Source organism: Oncorhynchus tshawytscha, linkage group LG23 (assembly GCF_018296145.1).
Source record: "Oncorhynchus tshawytscha isolate Ot180627B linkage group LG23, Otsh_v2.0, whole genome shotgun sequence".
NCBI classification, from domain to species: Eukaryota; Metazoa; Chordata; class Actinopteri; order Salmoniformes; family Salmonidae; genus Oncorhynchus; species Oncorhynchus tshawytscha.
In genome coordinates this window covers 21,794,640-21,816,443 of record NC_056451.1, presented here as the reverse complement: position 1 = coordinate 21,816,443, position 21,804 = coordinate 21,794,640, and the positions used below count along the sequence as shown (strand labels likewise).

The 21,804-nt window shown below is 42.1% G+C and overlaps 1 protein-coding gene across 1 annotated transcript in view; it reads left to right on the top strand.

Annotated features, from left to right (window-relative positions):
• LOC112222756 (intermediate conductance calcium-activated potassium channel protein 4-like) overlaps nt 1-21,804 on the top strand; it is a 42,830-nt gene that overhangs the window by 8,153 nt on the left and 12,873 nt on the right. Inside the window, exons 3-6 of the mRNA XM_024385497.2 lie at nt 2,866-3,329; nt 4,623-4,758; nt 13,971-14,081; nt 17,400-17,521. Of these exons, the coding sequence (XP_024241265.2) occupies nt 2,866-3,329; nt 4,623-4,758; nt 13,971-14,081; nt 17,400-17,521 (833 nt within the window). The remainder of the gene's footprint in view (nt 1-2,865; nt 3,330-4,622; nt 4,759-13,970; nt 14,082-17,399; nt 17,522-21,804) is intronic.

The following is a 21,804-nucleotide window of genomic DNA, read 5'->3' as shown; positions in this document are numbered from 1 at the left end:
CACGTTCCCATGGGTATGGGCTGTCAATATCATCACCTGTCTCTACATGATCATTCCCCAATCACACTGCATGTATTTATTCCTCTGTTCCCCCTCATGTCTTTGTGTGTGATTGTTCCGTGTTACTTTTGACGCGCTGTTTCTGGTGTGCGTTTTCCGTGATATATATTATTCACGAGGTATGTTTGTACATTATTATTGTGATTGTTTGCGCATTTTTGCACTTTGGCATATTTGATGGAGGTTTCGACGCAGTGGCGTCCTTCTGTTGGTTTCTCCTGCCTAAATAAAGTGTTCGCCTGTTCACAACTCTCTGCTCTCCTGCAACTGACTCCGCTTCCAGTACGCCCACCATTGACAGTATTTTTACGTTGGCTTGCTGGTGGTTTGGGTGTGGGCTACCCAGGTGGTGTGTTTATGAGAACACATGAGATGGAGGTACAGTTGAATTTCTATAAACGTTTCCAAAGATAAAAGAACTTGTACCAACAAAGAACTGAAATTAACTGTAATGTTTGTCAGAATGCCACACGGATTAGCCACAGATTAATAAAATGTCCAAACACTTCTTCCCAAATAAGTGAAGAGTATGGTGGACCAACGCGTATAGGCAATGGCTTAATTGTCTTAATCTACCAACCAATAATCTCCCACAACAACTTCCCCCTAACCCTCCCCTATACACTAGCACATCACAAGCACAGAGCCATGCCTTGCAGTCGTGTGATTCGCTAAAATTAAATGATGGCAAATGGAGGCGTTGACTCGATGGCCACAGGTGGAGGTGTTGACTCGATGGCCACTGGTGGTGTTGTTGATTTGATGGCCACAGGTGGAGGTGTTGACTCGATGGCCACTGGTGGTGTTGTTGACTCAACGACCATTAGTGGTGTTGACTCGATGGCCACTGGTGGTGTTGTTGACTCGATGACCATTAGTGGTGTTGACTCAATGGCCACTGGTGGAGGTGTTGACTCGATGGCCATTAGTGCATGTGTTGATTCGATGGCCACTGGTGGAGGTATTGATTTGATGGCCACTGGTGGAGGTGTTTGCTTGATGGCCACTGGTGGAGGTGTTGGCCATTGTCCACAGGAACTGGAATAGGCCACCAGCCACAGTGTGAGGTCAGCTTGCCTCTTTAGGTACTGACCCACTGATCACTGGAGGTACTGGGTCTTCTGTGTTAGGGGGCACAGGGTAACCTTACACGGGAGCAGGGCTGGCCCCTGGGACTGGAGCTAGGGTGACTCCATTGACTACTGCAGACCTGACAAACTTACCATTAGTAAGCTAGATATGGGACTGCACAAGGTACTGCAATGGAGATGGGAGTTGTAGTCTGAAAGGGTAGATCTTGCCTCGAAAGCCTGACAGGGTACTGCAGTGGAGATGGGAGTTGTAGTCTGAAAGGGTACTGCAATGGAGATGGGAGTTGTAGTCTGAAAGGGTACTGTAGTGGAAATGGAGGTGCAGTCTAAAAGGGTACTGCAATGGAGATGGGAGTTGTAGTCTGAAAGGGTACTGCAGTGGAGATGGGAGTTGTAGTCTGAAAGGGTACTGCAATGGAGATGGGAGTTGTAGTCTGAAAGGGTAATGCAGTGAAAATGGAGGTGGAGTCTAAAAGGGTACTGCAGTGGAGATGGAGTTGTAGACTGAAAGGGTAATGCAGTTGATGCTGGGGATGAAGGTAGAGCACAAGGAACTGGAGTTTAGGCTTGAGCTCATATGAATAGGTAATTGTAGAGTTTTGGACCAATCCATTTCTGAAATGAGGCTTGGAGTGGGACTGGGATGGATGGTTTCTTCGTTTCAATCCACCTGATTTGATGTGTATCTCCCTCATTCTCTATCTGAAGATAAGCCCTCAGTCAGCTGGGAATCTGTACTCCATTGTTGTCCTTTCCACCACGATAGCCCGATCAGGCCCGAAGGATATAAAAACTGGTTAGGGTTGGTTGGTCAAGGACTGTATTTTGAGGTTGGTCTATAAGAACACAGGAGATGGAGGTACAGTTGAATTTCTATAAACACAGGTGAAAGGTAAGGAAATTAACTTACACCAACAAGCTTCAGGTGAGGCAATATCAAGGGAAGGTGTGGCAATATCAAGGGAAGGTGTGGCAATATCAAGGGAAGGTGTGGCAATATCAAGGGAAGGTGTGGCAATATTAAGGGAAGGTGTGGCAATAATTAGGGAAGGGTGTGGCAATATCAAGGGAAGGGTGTGTCAATATCAAGGGGAAGAGTGTGACTGAAGTTCCCCCTCTGCTGCAGGAACTGGGTGGAACAGTTTCAAATATCAAGAGTTACAAAGAAACCTCAAAACAACAGGAATTGGAGGTTTTGGCCAGCGCGGGATTTGGTTTTCATTTTCTTTAGTGATATAATAAAGTGATTTCTTGGAGTTGTGTCATGTCAGACTAGGATCAGACAGGATTATATTTAGAATCTAAGAGACTTGTGAGTGAGAGAGGGCTTGTGTCGCATACAACCCCCACAATCTTGACTTTCACTGCCTCCGTATCTGCTTGGGTGGGACTTTGTTTGCCTTGGCATCATGTTTCTGTCGTTGCTGTTCTTCCTATTCCCACATTTAGTTAATCATCAGCATTTACTTAATGCTTCAAAATCAAATGAACAATTTTCCATTGACATCCTTCTTTTCCTACTTCTCTCTCTCTCTCTCCCACTCAATCCCTTTCCCTCTTGCAATTTCTCTCTCTCTTTCTCTTTTTATTTATCTTTCACTCTCTTTCCCCCTCTCTCCCTCTAACTCTCCTTCTCCCTCTGGCTCTTCCAATCGCCCTCATCCCCTTCTATCTCCCCTGTCGCCCCTGTTCCGACCGCTCACTTTTTCTCCAGCTCTTCATCATTGACCACAACCAGGTGGACTGGCGCATCGCCATGACAAGCCGCAGGGTGCTGGGCATCTCCCTGGAGCTGCTGGTCTGTGCCATCCATCCCGTGGGCACCTACTGGGAGGTGGGTGTCCCTGCACCCATCGCCAGGGAGGGGGTAGAGGTCAACTCCTCCAACTCGGCGCCGCTGTGTGTGTCCTCCCGCCACGGGGAGGCACTGTTGGACACAGAGCTGCTACTATCAGCGCTGATGTTCCTCAGGCTGTACCTGGTCCACAGGACAATCCTACTAAACAGCAAGGTGCTGCTCAGTGCCTCCTATAGGAGTATCGGCTCGCTCAACAACATCAACTTCACGTTCCGCTTCGTGCTCAAGGTGCTGATGAACAAGTACCCGGCGCGCACTCTGATGGTGTTCATCTTCTTGTTTTGGCTCATCGCTTCCTGGATGCTCACACTTTGTGAGAGGTAGGGTGGAGGGGCACACACACGCAGGCACACACTCATGCTCACACGCATGCTCACACTCACATGCACATGCATGCACACACACACTGCATGACTCGCACACAATCTCCTGTTTGAGATACACAGGCACAGACAGACGTCTGTGTGATAGACAGAACAGAAAAAGAGTACACACAGTGAGAGATGAAAATAGTTTGCTAAAAATCTAAATATAACACATTACTACTGCCAGCACAGAAACACGCACATGTACACACACATCCCTACACAGTTTATTACAAACAGACTGGGGCAATCAATTGCTCACTCTACTTCAAATATTGATGGTCAATTTGAGTTCCCATTCAGAAAGGATGTCTAATAACAGATTCAAAGTTGATTGTTTTCTGTTGAGTTACTCCGAAAAATGACTCTTCATTGCGAGCCAACACATACCATCCTAGGCCTCTGAAGTCTGCTTGTGGCCAACGTGAGGTCATTTGTTAAGGCTGAACCTACAATGGGATGGGATTCTTAGATCTCAGTTACATAGAGAAAATCAAATGTGTTAGTTAATCAAGCTGCATGTTAAACAAACTGACATTTTGGTTATACAATCTGATGATTGACAGATTGTAAGACTTCTGAGTAACACCCGACAGGTATAATGTGTTATAACTTCCCTGTAGGCAATAGAAGACTTAAGATGAAAACTGAATTGGAATGGTTTTGAAATAGATTCTGAGAAAAACAACAATTTACAAAAGTCATCCATTTTTAAGTCAATTTCACCATCTGTCCAGACAATTCAACTTCCATTTTCTCTTTTCTGGAATTGAAACAGGTCCTTCCTTGACCCCACAGCCACTGACAGATAAACAGATGATCACAGTCTAACTGTAACTCCAACACTTTGATCTTTGGATGCCCATAAAGATTCTAAATCTCAGAACAAATTGAATCAAATTTTATTTGTCACCTGCGTCGAATACAACCTTACCGTGAAATCCTTCCTTGCAAGCCCTTAACCAACAATGCAGTTTTAAGGAAATAGAGTCAAAATATTGACTAAATAAACAAAAGTTAAAGAAAATAGAAAAAATAGTTACACAATAAAATGACTGGAGTTCTTGACAATCAGAAATTGCCAATTTGCCAACTTAATATATCTCTGTTTTTGTCTTACCTATTGGTCTGATCTTGTTAGTAATGTAATGTCTATATAATATCGATTAAAATCTATGAATATCTTCATGTAAGACATATGTATCTGTGTATGTAGTGAGTGACCCCAGGGTGTGTGGCCCTCTACAGGCAGACACAGGAGCAGACTGGTCGTATGGACACGGCTCTCTGGCTCATTGCCATCACCTTCCTCACAGTGGGATACGGGGACGTGTCCCCCAAAACCAGCTGTGGAAAAGTGGTGTGCCTCTTCACCGGAGTCATGGTAACTATATGGAGTCATGGTAACTATATGGGGAATGGAGAGATAGAGAAAATAACGTTTCTAGCCTGAGTGTCAAAGCATGATAAAGCTTGTATCTTAAAGGTTACAATGGCTTTTTAAAGCTGAACATTACTTTAAAGTAGACAGGCTAAATAATATACATGTACTGTACATGGCTTCATGTCTCTGCAGGTGTACAGATGTATGATCAACATTTGAGCAGCAACAGGAAATGTGAATTACGAAATGGATTTTAGTTTATGGATATTTTTGTAGGGGTTGATACATTTTTTGTAAGGGAAAATCATGTCTGAAATTTCAAGGTGGAAATTACAAACTTCAGAAGCCTTTTTAAACCTCAAATAAACTGCATTTCAGGAAAGTTATTTTGCAACAGGGTGATCAAATGAAGAAGAATAGAGGGAAATTGAAACACTAGTCAGTGCTCTCTAGTTGGTTGTTGTGTAAGTACCCATTATGTTGAAGTGGCTGCAGAAAGCTACTTACTTACAGTAGAAATACAGTGGTGCTTGGTGCCACCCAGTCCCGATATTGACTTTGATGCTGGCGGTTAGTTGCTGGATACATGCAGAGAGCACGCCGTGTACAGTACTGTTGCTGCTGACTCATTGTTGGCCTGTCGCTACTCCCATCGATCTCTCTTGTCTTGGCCTCTTTCTATATTATTTCCCATTATGGCATTCTTACAATGTCCTACATTACAGCATGCCGCGCCCCCCCAGTGCATGCTATGATGTCTTAAAGTACAGTAGCTGTAGTTTTCTTATTGAAGCTTTTCTATTCTATTCTGAAAATGAATTTAACGCTACACTGTACCACTGTAATAGTATTTGTATTATTGTTTTCCCCACTATCAGCTTGTATATGACATGTTCAGGGAAGAATACCTGACAATGTCTTGGTTGTTCACACACCTCTGAGATAAGGGGTGTTGAGTAATGGGTCAGAGAAGTGACACACACACACACACACACACACACACACACACACACACACACACATTGGAGTAGATGTCTTGGCACTGAGCAGAGGGGAGGGGGAGATGTGAAAGGTTACAGTGAGTTTACTGGTTTTATGGGTGAACTCAAAGAGTACAGGCACTGATAATATTGAACTTTATTTTTATAGCACGTTTCTTACAGAATGCAGCCCCAATGTGCTCTACATGATAACATATGACCTTTCTCTTGTCCAACGATGAAAGCAGTGTGGTCATTGACTCATGTATTGTTATGTCTGTGACTCAAACACTTTGGTTACACCCACTGGTAAGAAAGGTACTCGCAGTAGAAAAAAAGCTAATTTGAAACACTGTAAGCATATTTGAAATTTGTGAAAGTGCTGCGACTCTTATGTTCAAGCAGTCTGGATGCCATGGAAATTACATTAAATAATACACTTCAGGTCTTGTTCTGTCATAGAAAAGAACAAAGGAATTTCAATATGATATATTGTCATATTCAACTGCCATTGTTCACAAGACAATGGACCCTCACCAGTAAGAATATAGGCCAATATCTCAATTAAGTAGGTTGATGCTGAGTACAAAGAGTTGATATGTTTTTATAATTGAAGAATATTTTTATTTATTTTTACTATTTTCTACAGTACCAGTCAAGTTTGGACACACCTACTCATTCCAGAGTTTCTTTATTTGTACTAATTTCTGCATTGTAGAATAATAGTGAATACATCCAAACTATGAAATAACACATATGGAATCATGTAGGAACCAAAAAAGTGTTAAACAAATCTAAATATGTTTTATATTTGAGATTCTTCAAAGTAGCTACCCTTTGCCTTGATGACAAGTTTGCACACGTTTGGCATTTTCTTAACCAGCTTCAGCTGGATTGCTTTTCCAACAGTCTTGAAGGAGTTCCCACATATGCTGAGCACTTGTTGGCGGCTTTTCCTTAAATCTGCGGTCCAACTCTGCCCAAACCATCTCAATTGGGTTGAGGTCGGGTGATTGTGGAGGCCAGGTCATATGATGAAGCACTCCATCACTCTCCTTCTTGGTCAAATAGCCCTTACACAGCCTGGATGTGTGTTTTGGGTCATTGTTGTCCTGTTGAAAAATAAATGATAGTACTACTAAGCAGATGGGATGGCTTATCGGTCCTCATGAGAGCCAGTTTCATCATAGTGCTTGATGATTTTGCCACTGCACTTGAAGAAACTTTCAAAGTTCTTAAAATTTTCCGCATTGACTGACCTTCATGTCTTAAAGTAATGATGGACTGTCGTTTCTCTTTGCTTATTTGAGCTGTTCTTGGTCTTTTACCAAATAGGGCTATCTTCTGTATACCACCCCTGTTAAGGCACACCTGTTAATTGAAATGCATTCCATGTGACCATCTCATTAAGCTGGTTGAGAGAATGCCAAGAGTGTGCAAAGCTGTCATCAAGGCAAAGGCTGGCTACTTTGAATAACATAATATGTTTTGATTTGTTTATATACTCCACTTGTCCTAAGAGTAACAAATTACCCCTAAAATAAAGCAGTTTCATTGAATTTTAAATCCCAAATCTATTTTGTATGAAGAAGCAACCTGTCATTCATCACAAACTTTGTAAATATCGGGGTTTTCTCTCTTCCCAATGCAGAAAGACTGCATTTAATCAGTGGACACCACACGTTTTTATTACAACACACCTGTCATAATTTGTTTTCTTTACTAAAGTAGAGGTTTGTTATTATTATTATTGCTAAAGGTACTGCATAGGTGTAAACAATTCTTTTGCAAGAGATAGCACTTGTAAAGCCTAAGAAAGTAGCAGAAATTTGCAGAAAATAGTTTGAATGCATTTTACTGAAGGGAAACAATAACAGCCTTGACAGTTTTTGGCAACATAGTGATATATTATTGTATACTGTAATACTAGTCTTCTCCAATTTTTTTGAACCATTGCCCCCACCCATGAGGTGTATAAACAACAACAATAAATAAGAATAAAATAATAAATACAAAACAAAACCGTGAAGTACAAAAACCAATCAACTCTAGTTAGCACATGTAGGACAGTATGCAAGTGTGTGTGCATGGACTTTGCAGATGTATTTCTCACATGTGCAGCACATAGTATTTGTTTTCCAGTCCTTCTTTGGGGGCAGAATTGGCATCTCCTCCTCTTGCCTGCTCCAGCTGCAGCCTCAGGTGGATCAGGACAAGATTCAGCCCCCTGAACAGCTTTCACAAGCACTGCAGAGGCTGCTGTGCAGGGGAAGTGTTCCCTTCTTTTAATGTGTGATGTTACAAGTGCCTTTCCCTGTGCTCCAGGAACACCCTCCTCTTATTCCGCTTATCAGGCATCCAGGTAAGGTTGATCTTGTTCCATATCACAAAGGCATTGTATGAGGACACATCAATGATGTAATGGAAGATGACCAGGGGCCAGCGGGCTGTCATCCTCCTGCAGTTGTAAGTTCCAATCACCTTGTCCAGGTTGTCCAAGCCTCCTTTGTTGTGGTTGTAGTCCAGGATGATGCCTGGCTTCCTGTCCTCACGATCACTGATCTCAGCCGTTTTGTGCAGTGTGCTCAGGAAGACCACATTCTTGTTCCTCTTTGGGAGGTAAGAAACTAGAGTGGTGGTGGGGTTGAAGGCAAACCTTTATGAGAAGGCCTCTCTCCCCATTGTTGTGAGGAGTGCAGGGTGGAGCTCAGTCTTGTTCTTTCTAACTGCCAACCATGGTGATCTTCCTCTTCAGGAGCTGCTGGCTGAGTTCATAAGAGGTGAAGAAATTGTCACACTTGAGATTGTGCCGCCTCAGTATGTCGGTCACATCAACCGCATCCCCTGGTTCTTCTCCGAGCCTCCACTGGTCGGCTTCTCTGTGTAGACTTGCATCTTCCAAGCGTAGCTGGATTGTGCGTCACAGGCCACCCATATCTTGATGCCATACTTTGCTGGCTTGCTGTGCATATACTGCCGGAAAGGGCAGCGACCTTTTGACAAAAGAGATTACTATCAGTAATTAGAATCAGCGTCACAGAAAACAATCACATAAATCAATGATATTACATCAATACATAATAACATGAACAGTGAAAATCACTTACATTACAGATATGAAAATTCAAGTTTACCTCTGAATGGAATCAGTTGCTCATCCACTGTTACTTCGGTGTTACTCATCCACTGGCCCAGGGTTGTAGAGGTATGGCAGACGCTCCACCCACTTCTCAAAGACCTCTCTTATGGACACCAGTTTGTCTCTCACACGTCTTGCAGGTCTTGACTCATGGTTATCAAATTGTAGCATTCTTGAGAAAGTGTGAAAGACTTTCAGTGGCATTATGGCACGGAAAATCGCCTTTCCACTCTCTGCCAAGAGACTTCATGTAGCCTCGCCTCGGGATCTATACACACCCGCTGAGATTAGCAGCCCTATGTAGGAACACAGGTCAATCTTATCCCTCCAAATTTGTCATCTCCAGGATGATTTTTTCGATGGCTGGTGTGATGAACATGTAGAATGTTGAGGCGATGTCCTGGGCATGAGAAACTGCATGTATTGTGGGCCCTGTGGTCATCCTTATGACATTTTGTGCTGCCATCCTGCCCTGGATGTCATATGGTGACAAGGACCATGTTATTTTGCTGTTCTTTGACAAAAATGTCTCTCAGCTTGGGGGATTTCTTCTTCATCTGTAGATGATGCATTATGCTCTGGGTTGTATTCTTCCTCATCTTCTTCTTCAGATTCCTCCTCCTCTTCTAAATCATTGTTATCTTGTTCCTCCTGGACATCTGAAAAAATCTGATCTACGACCTGTTGGGCACTGAAACGTGCAGTCATGGCTTCAGCAAAGAGAGAACTGGGGGGACTGTCAACTGCAGCACCATTATTGCCTCTGACTGTATTCCCCATTAGTCAACAATGTTTTCAAGAAATATTTATTTTGTCTGAAATTTTGTTTATTTTGCCTGATTTTTTTAAATGTATTTTGTCTGTGAACTTGAGTCATGTGTGGGGTCGTGGAGATGCTGCACATGCACAATAAAGTTTTAGTTTTGTCTGAGTTCAATCAATTGTGTGTGTGTGTGTGTGACTACTTCATGAAGCTGGTTGAGAGAATGCCAAGAGTGTGCAAAGGGTAGCTACTTTGAAGAATCTCAAATATAAAATATATTTTGATTTGATTTTTAACACTTTTTTGGTTACTACATGATTCCATATGTGTTATTTCATAGTTTGGATGTAATCACTATTATTCTACAATGCAGAAAATAGTACAAATAAAGAAACCCTGGAATGAGTAGGTGTGTCCAAACTTTTGACTGGTACTGTATATAGGTATGGAATGGGCGACTTTTATATCTCTCAGTCCTGGCATGTGGAATAGAGAGAAGGTGGATCTGTCTGACACTTGTCCTCAGCAGGCAGGTATCAAGTCTCTGAAGGGGGACTTGAACAGGGAGAAAGCAAAGTCCAGGCAAAGGACTTCACTCTTCTCTCATGAAGTGAGGGCAGTGATAGTGACGTCAGAGCATTGTTGTTTCCAGGATATGCCATGCCAGGGGTTCTGCAAACACGCTTCTGTATGGGCTCGAGTTGCTCAGAGGGCTTGAGTCAAGGAGCTGTCCCAAGCTGTTGCGGTGTACTCTAGGCAGGGTTGAACATAGCCCGCGTAGATGGCGACCAGGTCCATTTGTGGAAAGTTAAATATTTTAAGTTGACGTAGGAAGAACAACTTTTTGCTTCCCTTGCGAATCATAGAATCGATTTGTTCATCCCACTGCAGAATGTTTTGCACAATGACTCCAAGGAATTTCACACTTTCACAGACTTGCAGGTTTTTCCCATATATCATAAGGGGACATGCAGGGACAGGTTTCTCATACATGTTACCAACAGGATCTTGCACTTCGAAGGGTTTAGGGCAATGTGACTAGTACAGGGAGAGAGGGAGAGGGAGGGAGGTATCTGGGTGTTTTCTGCTTGTTGGGCTGTAAGGACTTGGCTCTCTTCCTCACCTCAGCTCTGCCCGTTTCCGATCCAAACAGATAAGCGACGGAGAGTCACAAGACCGACAGAGGGGCACGAGCCAGGCTGAGACACCTCCCTGACACAGTGGAAAATTATCCTTCACTCCTCTTTCTCTCCCTCTCCCCTTGTTTATATAAGCTTTCCCCTTTTTTTTATGGGAAACTTTCCACCATTTCCATTTTTAGGTAGTTTATAGCCTTTGGCACCACTGGAACAGGAGGGCGTGCCAACCTGTGCCCATGACTTGGAAGAAAAAATGTTCCTACTCCCAACAGGGCAGCTCTCTAGGACAATGAGTGAAGCAGTACTCACACCTGTAGTGCTTGGCTGTCAAGGACTCTAGGCTCAACACCTCTATCCTGGGCTAGCCTGCCTCTATGGTAGTGCCCCAGCTGTGTTGGGGAGGTGAGCAGAGCAACATGCTCACCACACATCCTATCAGTGGGGTGTGAATGGATCCCTGGGAAGGATGTTGTGTCTCTCAAAATTCCCAGATTACACTCGGACAGATTCACACGGAATCTTTGGTTCTAGTCATGCCCATGCCCCTCCCAGTACCAGTGAGTGGGTTGGTTGATGTTAGGAAGCTCTTAGGAGAGGACAGGGGACTAGTTCAGGATTTGTGATTCATCCATCTGAATGACTCTTAGCATTATCTCTGTGTCCAGACTGTAACCTGTGTTTCATTGTGAGCCTATGCGTGCATGCTAATATGATTGTTCTTCTTTATCAGACTTTTATCTCTCTCTCTCTTTTACTAATGCAAACAAGGGAAGGAAAACAGGTAAAAATCAGTTTTCATTTTCAAACCAGATTAATCTTTAAATTATATGATTACACTATGTCTCTAAAACCATATACTGTATTTTCACAGTAATTACACTGGCATGTACAATGCAATTACAGTGTAGGTAGATACACATTGGTACAACTGTGAGCTTTGTGCAATTACAGTACATATTGATAGAAAATTGCACTCAATGGTAAATTAACTACAGTTGAAGTCGGAAGTTTACATACACTTAGATTGGAGTCATTAAAACTCGTTTTTCAAGCACTCCACACATTTCTTGTTAACAAACTATAGTTTTGGCAAGTCGGTTAGGAAATCTACTTTGTGCATGACACAAGTCATTTTTCCAACAATTGACAGACAGGTTATGTCACTTATAATTCACAGTATCACAATTCCAATGGGTCAGAAGTTTACATACACTAAGTTGACTGTGCCTTTAAACAGCTTGGAAAATTACAGAAAATGATGTCATGGCTTTAGAAGCTTCTGATAGGCTAATTGACATCATTTGAGTCAATTTGAGGTGTACCTGTGGATGTATTTCAAGGCCTACCTTCAAACTCCCTTTGCTTAACATCATGGGAAAATCAAAAGAAATCAGCCAACCAAGAATTGTAGACCTCCACAAGTGTTGTTCATCCTTAGGAGCAATTTCCAAACGCCTGAAGGTACCACGTTCATCTGTACAAACAATAGTACGCAAGTATGAACACCATGGGACCATGCAGCCGTCATATCGCTCAGGAAGGAGACGTGTTCCGTCTCCTAGAGACAAACGTACTTTGGTGCAAAAAGTGCAAATCAATCCCAGAACAACAGCAAAGGACCTTGTGAAGATGACGGAGGAAACGGGTACAAAAGTATCTACAGTATATCCAATGTGAGAAACGAGTCCTATATCGACATAACCTGAAAGGCCGCTCAGCAAGGAAGAAGCCACTGCTCCAAAACCGCCATAAAAAAGCCAGACTACGGTTTGCAACTGCACATGGGGACAAAGATCATACTTTATGAACAAATATCCTCTGGTCTGATGAAACAAAAATAGAACTGTTTGGCCATAATGACCATCGTTATGTTTGGAGGAAAAAGGGGGAGGCTTGCAAGTTGAAGAACACCATCCCAACCGTGAAGCATAGGGGTAGCAGCATCATGTTGTGGGGTTGCTTTGCTGAAGGAGGTACAGGTGCACTTCACAAAATAGATGGCATCATGAGGATGGAAAATTATGTGGATATATTGGAGCAACATCTCAAGACATCAGTCAGGAAGTTAAAGCTTGGTCGCAAATGGGTCTTCCAAATGGACATTGACCCCAAGCATACTTCCAAAGTTGTGGCAAAATAGCTTAAGGACAACAAAGTCAAAGTATTGGAGTGGCCATCACAAAGCCGTGACCTCAATCCAATAGAAAATTTGTCGTCAGAACTGAAAAAGCATGTGCGAGCAAGGAGGCCTAAAAACCTGACTCAGTTACACCAGCTCTGTCAGGAGGAATGGGCCAAAATTCACCCAACTTATTGTGGGAAGCTTGTGGAAGGCTACCTGAAACATTTTACCCAAGTTAAACAATTTAAAGGCAATGCTACCAAATACTAATTGTGTGTATGTAAACTTCTGACCTACTGGGAATGTGATGAAAGAAATAAAAGCTGAAATAAATAATTATCTCTACTATTATTCTGACATTTCCAATTCTTAAAATAAAGTGGTGATCCCAACTGACTTAAGACAGGGAATTCTTAAATGGATTAAATGTCAGGAATTGTGAAAGACTGAGTTTAATTGTATTTGTCTAAGGCTTATGTAAACCTCCGACTTCAACTGTATGTTGTATCTCCCCCATAGGTTAGAAGTGTAGTCTAAGATTTCAAAGTAAGAATTCGTGGGTTGAGACTATTGTACCACACTGAAATATAGTCACTTTTAGTGCAAAGTCACTCTGATTCACCCTGTGCGGTTCCTGAGCATTCGTCAGCATTTAGTTGTTCCCTATCCAGCAATAGCACAATGCTATTCTCAGAGTAAACCATACTACTATATCAGTGGCACAGTGGCATATGATTAATAATTTCACTCTCACATAAACATAAGGTCAATTCAGTGTAACTAGCATTATTTGGCGAAATAGGCAAAATAGGCCCACCATATTTGTACAAGTTATAGCAAGTCACAACTATTTAATAACCTCTTGAAAAGGAATTGCGGTGTCTATCTTGATGTTAGCCAAGCAGAACTGAAGCTATAGGGCTAATTTTGAATGTTGACATGATCATTTTGTGAATTCCGACTCTGACTCCCGCTGTTACGGGTCACAAAGGGACACGAGGAGGATGACAAACAGCGGTGGTGGTAATCATGGTGACGGTGGTGTGGCTGTCTGTATGTCTGTCCTCAGGGTGTGGCCTGTACCGCCATGCTGGTGGCCGTCATGACCAAGAAGCTGGCGCTGAACAAAGGAGAGAAACACGTGCACTTCTTCATGATGGACATCCAGATCTCCAAACGGGTGAGACGAGAAGAACGACTGCACCAGAGTTTTTCCATATCCCATGTGTCCAACTAGTCAGGAAAACCCTGGGCCCTAATTCTAACCTTTACAAGGGTTGGGAGTTTTTCCTGGTCAGGTGGTCACAGGGTCAGTAGAAATACCTGGCTATATAATGACATTAATGAACAAACATGTTGTGGGTGTCTCTTAGTGCAAGGAGTCATTTATCCCCATATTTCCAATAACTGAATGATAAGAAAAACATACTGTGAAGATCCAAACCACTGTCCTGCATTGATAACCGGAAGCAGCCAGCTCCCTTCAAAGCTTCCCTCAGTCTCACAAGAAAAACAAAACCCTTGACACAACAGATGAGGCCTCCTGGGTGGATGCAGAGATATTTTCTGCATATGATTTTGGAGTCTTTTTATAATATAATTTGTTTCCTTAAATAGGGCATTCCAGAGGACAGGATAGTGTGGGAAAAGGACTGGGGGGGGCTTGTGAGGTGGGGCCCGCCAATCTCTTAATAGCCTCCAAAAGGCGTCAAAAAGAGGAAACAATAGTGTCCCTGTCAGGAAAGGGATTTGTGTCAGTCCAGGACGTGGTGCTCGTACCGAATGGAAACTGGATAAGATGATGTGTGTGTTGTGTATGTGTATATACTCACTGCCGTAACTGAGGACACAGTGAGTGAGTATATGTTGTTGAGGGGTTACTTCATGTTGAAGCCTCAGACAGGATCCATCTGCTTGCTTATCGCCGGGAAGGAAAATCAACAACCTGAAAATCAACAAGCACAACGGAAGATGCTAGCATGATTTCCATATCCATTTCCAAATATCCATCATTCTCTAATATGTAAGTAGTGTATGGCAGGATTCTTTGAAATCCACTGACCTGACTGAGCATTAGCTGAGCGCTACGTTGGCAGTGTAGGGTGTAGGCTACACCTGGCTACAGGCTGCAGTGTGTTGTCAGTGTGAGGATGTGAGGTTATAGGTCTGCTGAGGATGTAACTGCTTCCTCCCTGGCACTGAACACATCCTCTCACTGGGTGCATCCTTACGTCTGTTTATAGTTGTTTGGTGTGTGTGTGTGTGTGTGTGCCTCCCTGCGGAGCTGTCCGTCATTGCCCTGATTTACGTTGACAGGAAGAATAAGGAAAGACATCTGGGCACGGCCCCTGACGGCCCCTAATAACAACCCCACACACAGGACAACACAAGACAACGCCTGGCTGGAGTGACTTCACCAGGCTCAGATAGGCAGTTACAGTGTCCTCGTCAGGAAGAACAGCAGACACAAATAGAATCAAAGAGAAAAAAAGAGGAATATGTTTCCGTAACCGACATATGGCCCACTGATGCCTATTCACATCCTAAAATATTATTCCCTGTATGACGGGTACATGTCCATCCGTTTAGGTTTTTAGCTATCACTGCGTGTAGCAAACATTAGTGTACAGCCCATCCCGCCTGACCCAGTTCTGCACAAGGCTACATTGTTTTCATCAATGTTAACCATGGACTACCTCTCACTTCATAACAGCAGTTTAATCAGCAAATAAATATGCTATAATATGATATAAACATGCTCCCATGATGGCACCATGATATAAACATGCTCCCAACATGGCACCATGATATAAACATGCTCCCAAGATGGCACAATGATATAAACATGCTCCCAAGATGGCACAATGATATAAACATGCTCCCAAGATGGCACAATGATATAAACATGCTCCCAAGATGGCACCATGATATAAACATGCTCCCAAGATGGCACAATGATATAAACATGCTCCCAAGATGGCACAATGATATAAACATGCTCCCAAGATGGCACAATGATATAAACATGCTCCCAAGATGGCACCATGATATAAACATGCTCCCAAGATGGCACCATGATATAAACATGCTCCCAAGATGGCACCATGATATAAACATGCTCCCAAGATGGCACCATGATATAAACATGCTCCCAAGATGGCACCATGATATAAACATGCTCCCAACATGGCACCATGATATAAACATGCTCCCAACATGGCACAATGATATAAACATGCTCCCAAGATGGCACAATGATATAAACATGCTCCCAAGATGGCACCATGATATAAACATGCTCCCAACATGGCACAATGATATAAACATGCTCCCAAGATGGCACCATGATATAAACATGCTCCCAAGATGGCACCATGATATAAACATGCTCTCAAGATGGCACCATGATATAAACATGCTCCCAAGATGGCACCATGATATAAACATGCTCCCAAGATGGCACCATGATATAAACATGCTCCCAAGATGGCACCATGATATAAACATGCTCTCAAGATGACACAATCAATGATATAAACATGCCCCCAAGATGACACCATGATATAAACATGCTCCCAAGATGGCACCATGATATAAACATGCTCCCAAGATGGCACCATGATATAAACATGCTCTCAAGATGACACAATCAATGATATAAACATGTCCCCAAGATGACACCATGATATAAACATCTCCCCAAGATGGCTCCATGATATTATCATGCTCCCATGATGGCAACATGATATAAACATGTCCCCAAGATGGCACCATGATATAAACATGTCCCCAAGATGGCACATGATGAAACATGCAAGATGACACAATCATGATATAAACATGTCCCCAAGATGGCAACATGATATAAACATGTCCCCAAGATGGCACCATGATATAAACATGTCCCCAAGATGGCACCATGATATTATCATGCTCCCATGATGGCAACATGATATAAACATGCTATCAAGATGACACCATGATATAAACATGTCCCCAAGATGGCACCATGATATTAACATGCTCCCATGATGGCACCATGATATAAACATGTCCCCAAGATGGCACCATGATATAAACATGTCCCTAAGATGGTACCATGATATTAACTTGCTCCCATGATGACACCATGATATAAACATGTCCCCAAGATGGCACCATGATATAAACATGTCCCCAAGATGGCACCATGATATAAACATGCCCCCAAGATGAAACCATCCTATGACATGCTCCCATGATGGCACCATCATATAAACATGCCCCAAAGATGAAACCATGCTATGACATGCTGTCATCCTTCCAGTTAGTGCTGTAATTATTTATAACTTAATCATTTTATAAACATGAGTGTTAGCTTATTGCATCACCGTTCCATATACTCTTATCTCCAGCTGGGACAGTCATGCTGTACAAAGGAGTGTGTGTCACACACGTACACGTTAGGGCTGCAGGTTTTATTGACTGGGTCTAGATGTTGGTGCTCTGTCTGTCCCAGATCCGCCATGCTGCTGCCAACGTGCTGAGGGAGTGTTGGCTGCTGCACCGCACCAACCTGACCAAGGGCAACAGTGGAGAGCACCGCAGACACCAGAGGTGCCTACTGGAGGCCATCAGAGTGTAAGTCCTCATCACAGATTAACCTTTGTATTTCAGATGGGAGTGGGTCATCAGTTTGTCCACTGCCATATGCATCTTCTTCAGGTTTCTGGGACACAACTCATCTCGACTAGATTTGTTCTGCAGAAACACTGGAGAACAGAAGAATAGCAATACATTTAGAGTTCAGAACACTAAGCCGTCTAAACTGTGTGTGTGTGTGTGTGTGTGTGTGTGTGTGTGTGTGTGTGTGTGTGTGTTGTGCTGGTTTTATGGTTAATAAATTCTTTGTCAACACTGAACTGAGTCTATTTTGTTTGGATGCTACGGTCCAGCAAAACAAGTTTGGTACTCCACCCCCTTGGTAAAAGATTAGGCCACTATGTAAAATTTAGACTTTAGACATCAATCAAATAGATACACTGACAATAGTAAAGTTTGAGTAAGCATACAACATAGTCTCACTTTCAGAAAAGCTCTCGTGACTAAAATAACTGGACAATGGTCATCATGTGTGTGTGTGTGTGTGTGTGTGTGTGTTGTGCTGGTTTTATGGGTTATTAACTCTTTGTCAACACCATAGCTGAGTCTATTTTGTTTGGATGCTACGGTCCAGCAAAACAAGCTTGGTACTCCACCCCCTTGGTAAAAGATTAGGCCACTATGTAAAATCGACTTTAGACTTCAATCAAATGGATACACTCACTGACAATAGTACAGTTTGAATTTAGAATCGAGTAAAGATAAAACATAGTCTCACTCTCACAAAAGCTCTCGTGACTAAAAGAACTGGACAATGGTCATCTCACAAACAGTGAAACATTTATTTAACAGAATTCAGAGGAAGGAACTTCCATCACGTGAAGTCAAATCACAACAGCTCCTTCTCCATAATAACACTTGGGAACTTTGACGTCCTCTGCCTGCTTCCTCAAGTCTATTTTCATTGTTGTTCATCCATGTTGTTTGACAATGTATTCTAGCCTTCCTGCTAATAACAAGTGGAGTGAGGTGTGGGGTTGCCTGACCTCTTTCACAGGAGATCCTAATAAATAGGAAACTAGGAAGCTTCGACGTGTGAATGTGTGAGTCATTATCAAGCAGCAGGACTTCATAATAGTGTGTGTGTGTCCATGTGTGTGTATGTGTGTGTGTGTGTGTGTGTATGTGTGTGTGTGTGTGTGTGTGTGGGAGAGAGAGAGAGAGTATGCCCGTAAGGGTGGAGGGGTTACATTTCCTGTTGTACAGTTAGCAGACCCACTATAAATACATGGTGGAAAGAAAGCATGAGGAGGAACTTCCAGCACCTTGGAATGGAGACAGAGCCAAACAGTTAAGAGACTATTTAGAGACTAATTTTGTTTTTACTTTTTCACGCTTTTATGCATCGGTTCTTTGGCTCTGGCATCCCCACTAGGACATTTTAGTGCACATGAGTGCTTGATGGAAGTTCCCTGTAATATTGGTTTCTGTTTTTCTGGGGCAGTTCTGGTTTCATCCAACTTAGAATCAAAATTTAAACGTTGATAACGTTGGAGCAACAGACATTTCTCTAATCTACCCATCCCGAACACAAAGCAGGGCTCCTGGATGTTGAGTTATTGACAGTATCTAAGAGCCAAACATGGTAAACTTAAAGGGTCAACCTGCAGTTGCTACATCCATTTTTGGACTTATAAATGAATGATATGTAGGGAAGACTGGGGTTGGTTGTCTCACATGTTGGTTGTCACAGTGCAAATTACTCCCAATGTCAATGGTGCTGTGTAATACACTGTCTATTTAAGGTTAAAATGTGTTAATTCTTTTAAAGAACTCATCCACCTGGTCAATTTATGTCAGCATGACAAAACATTGAGGTGAGGGGAATTTATGTGTTTTTCATAGGTGAAAGTTTTAAAAAATGATTTTATAAAAGGTGTTTTCTTTGTAAATGCTTGAATTATGGGAGTATCCATGAACAATTATGCTTGTTGAAAATAGGAAAGGGAGAGCTATATTTTAAACCTATTTATGAGTTCCTAGGTCAAGTCATGTGATAACTGTTGGGTATGGTTGTCACATGGAATATTAAGTAGGTTGTCACTATCAGCTCCATTATAAAATCCCAAGCTCTTTTGTGCTTGTGATATAAAGAGCTCCCTTCATTGTCATTTCTAACACACACCCACAGAAAAAGTATTTGTACCTTAAATGATATTATGGGCAGAAAAAACATTTTCATTGAAGTTCATGCGTCATTTCTGACAAAACCTTTTCATATCGCCAATCATTTCAATGACTATTTCACTGGTGAAGTGGACAAACTGAGAAGTGAAATGACAACATTGAACAGTGAACCATCATATTATTGTATTGAAGATCTAAATATGAAAGATAATGATTGCTTTGAATTTGCTCAAGTTTGTGTGGAAGAGGTGGAACAACTATTGGTTTCCATCAAAAAGGATAAGCCACCAGGTATAGACAACCTAGACAACCTAGAACTATTGAAAATGGTATCAGACTGTATTGCCACCCCTATTTGCCATGTCTTTAACCAAAGCCTAAAGGAGTGTGTGTCCACAGGCGTGGAAGGAAGCTAAAGTAATTCCAGTACCTAAAAATAGTAAAGCAACCTTTGCTGGCTGTAACAGCCACCCAATCAGTTTGATGCCCGTTCTTAGTAAACGGATGGATAAAATTGTTTAAACAAATACAATGCTATTTTTCAAAGAACAAGTTAACTACTGACTTTCAGTGTGCTTATAGGGAAGGGCACTCAATTTGTACTGCACTGACTAAGATGACTGATGATTGGCTAAAATAAATGGATCGTAAGATGATAGTTGGAGCTGTATTGTTTGATTTCAGTGCTGCCTTTGATGTTATTGATCATAATTCATATTGAAAAAACATGTTATGGCTTTACATCACTTGCCATCACATGGTTGTAGAGTTACTAATCAAATAGAACTCAGAGAGTATTCTTTAATGGAAGCTTCTCGAACATCAGATATGTACAGTGCGGTATCCATCATGGCAGTTGCCTTGGGCCGTTACTATTCTCTATTGTTTACAAGAATGCACACTCTACACATCAGCACCTACAACCAGTGAGCTCACTGAGACTCTTAGCAAGGAGTTACAGTCAGAATGGGTAATTAATAATAAACTGGCCTTAAATGCATCTAAAACAAAAAGCATTATATTTGGTTAAAACATTCTCTTAGACCTAAACCTCAAATGGATTTGTGTGTAAAGGATGTGACCATTGAACAAGTTGAAGAAGCTAAACTCCTAGGAGTAACATTGGATGGTCTATTATCAAGGTCAAGTCATATTGACAAAGTTGTTATAAAAAGACGTTCTGCGTTTTTTGACACAAAGATCAACTGTACTAGTTGTTCAGGCTCAGTCTTGATTACTGTCTGGTGATATGGTCAGGTTCAGCAAAGAAAGACTTAGCAAAGCAGTGTGCCTTGCCCTTAACTGCACACACAGAACTAACATCAACAACATGCATGATAGTCTCATGGTTGAGGGTTGAGGAGAAATTGACTACTTCTCTTTAAGTCTTTTTAAGAAAGGTGTGTGTTACAATATGCCTAACCACTTGTATAATCTCTTTGCATACACTTGAAAAAGACACATTCCCCACCAGACACGCCATTATGGGTTTTCTTCACGGTACCTGAACCAAAAACAGATTTTATACATTGCTTAGTTATGTATAGCGCCATGTCATCATGGAATGCTCTGCCACCATTAATAATAAACATACAGTACTGTGTCACAGCGCCTCTCCTCTTTCTAAAGATCTGATTTAACTGTACTGTATATAAGAATATGAATATACACTGAGTATACAAACATTAAGAACACCTGCTCTTTCCATGGCATAGACTGACCAGGTGAATCCAGTTGAAAGCTATGATCCCTTATTGATGTCAATTGTTAAATCCACTTGAATCAGTATAGATGAAGGGGAGGAGACAGGTTAAAGAAGGATTTTTAACCTTGATACAATTAAGACATGGATGTGTGCCATTCAGAAGGTGAATGGGCAAGATAAAAGGTTTAAGTGCCTTTGAACAGGGTATGGTAGTAGGTGCCAGACACATCAGTTTGTGTCAAGAACTGCAGCGCTGCTGGGTTTTTCACGCCAACAGTTTCCCTTGGGTATCAAGAATGGTTCACCACACAAAGGACATCCAGCCAACTTGACACAAGTGTGGGAAGTACTGGAGTCAACATGGGCCAGAATCCCTGTGGAACGCTTTCGATACCTTGTAGAGTCCATGCACGGACAAATTGAGGTGGTC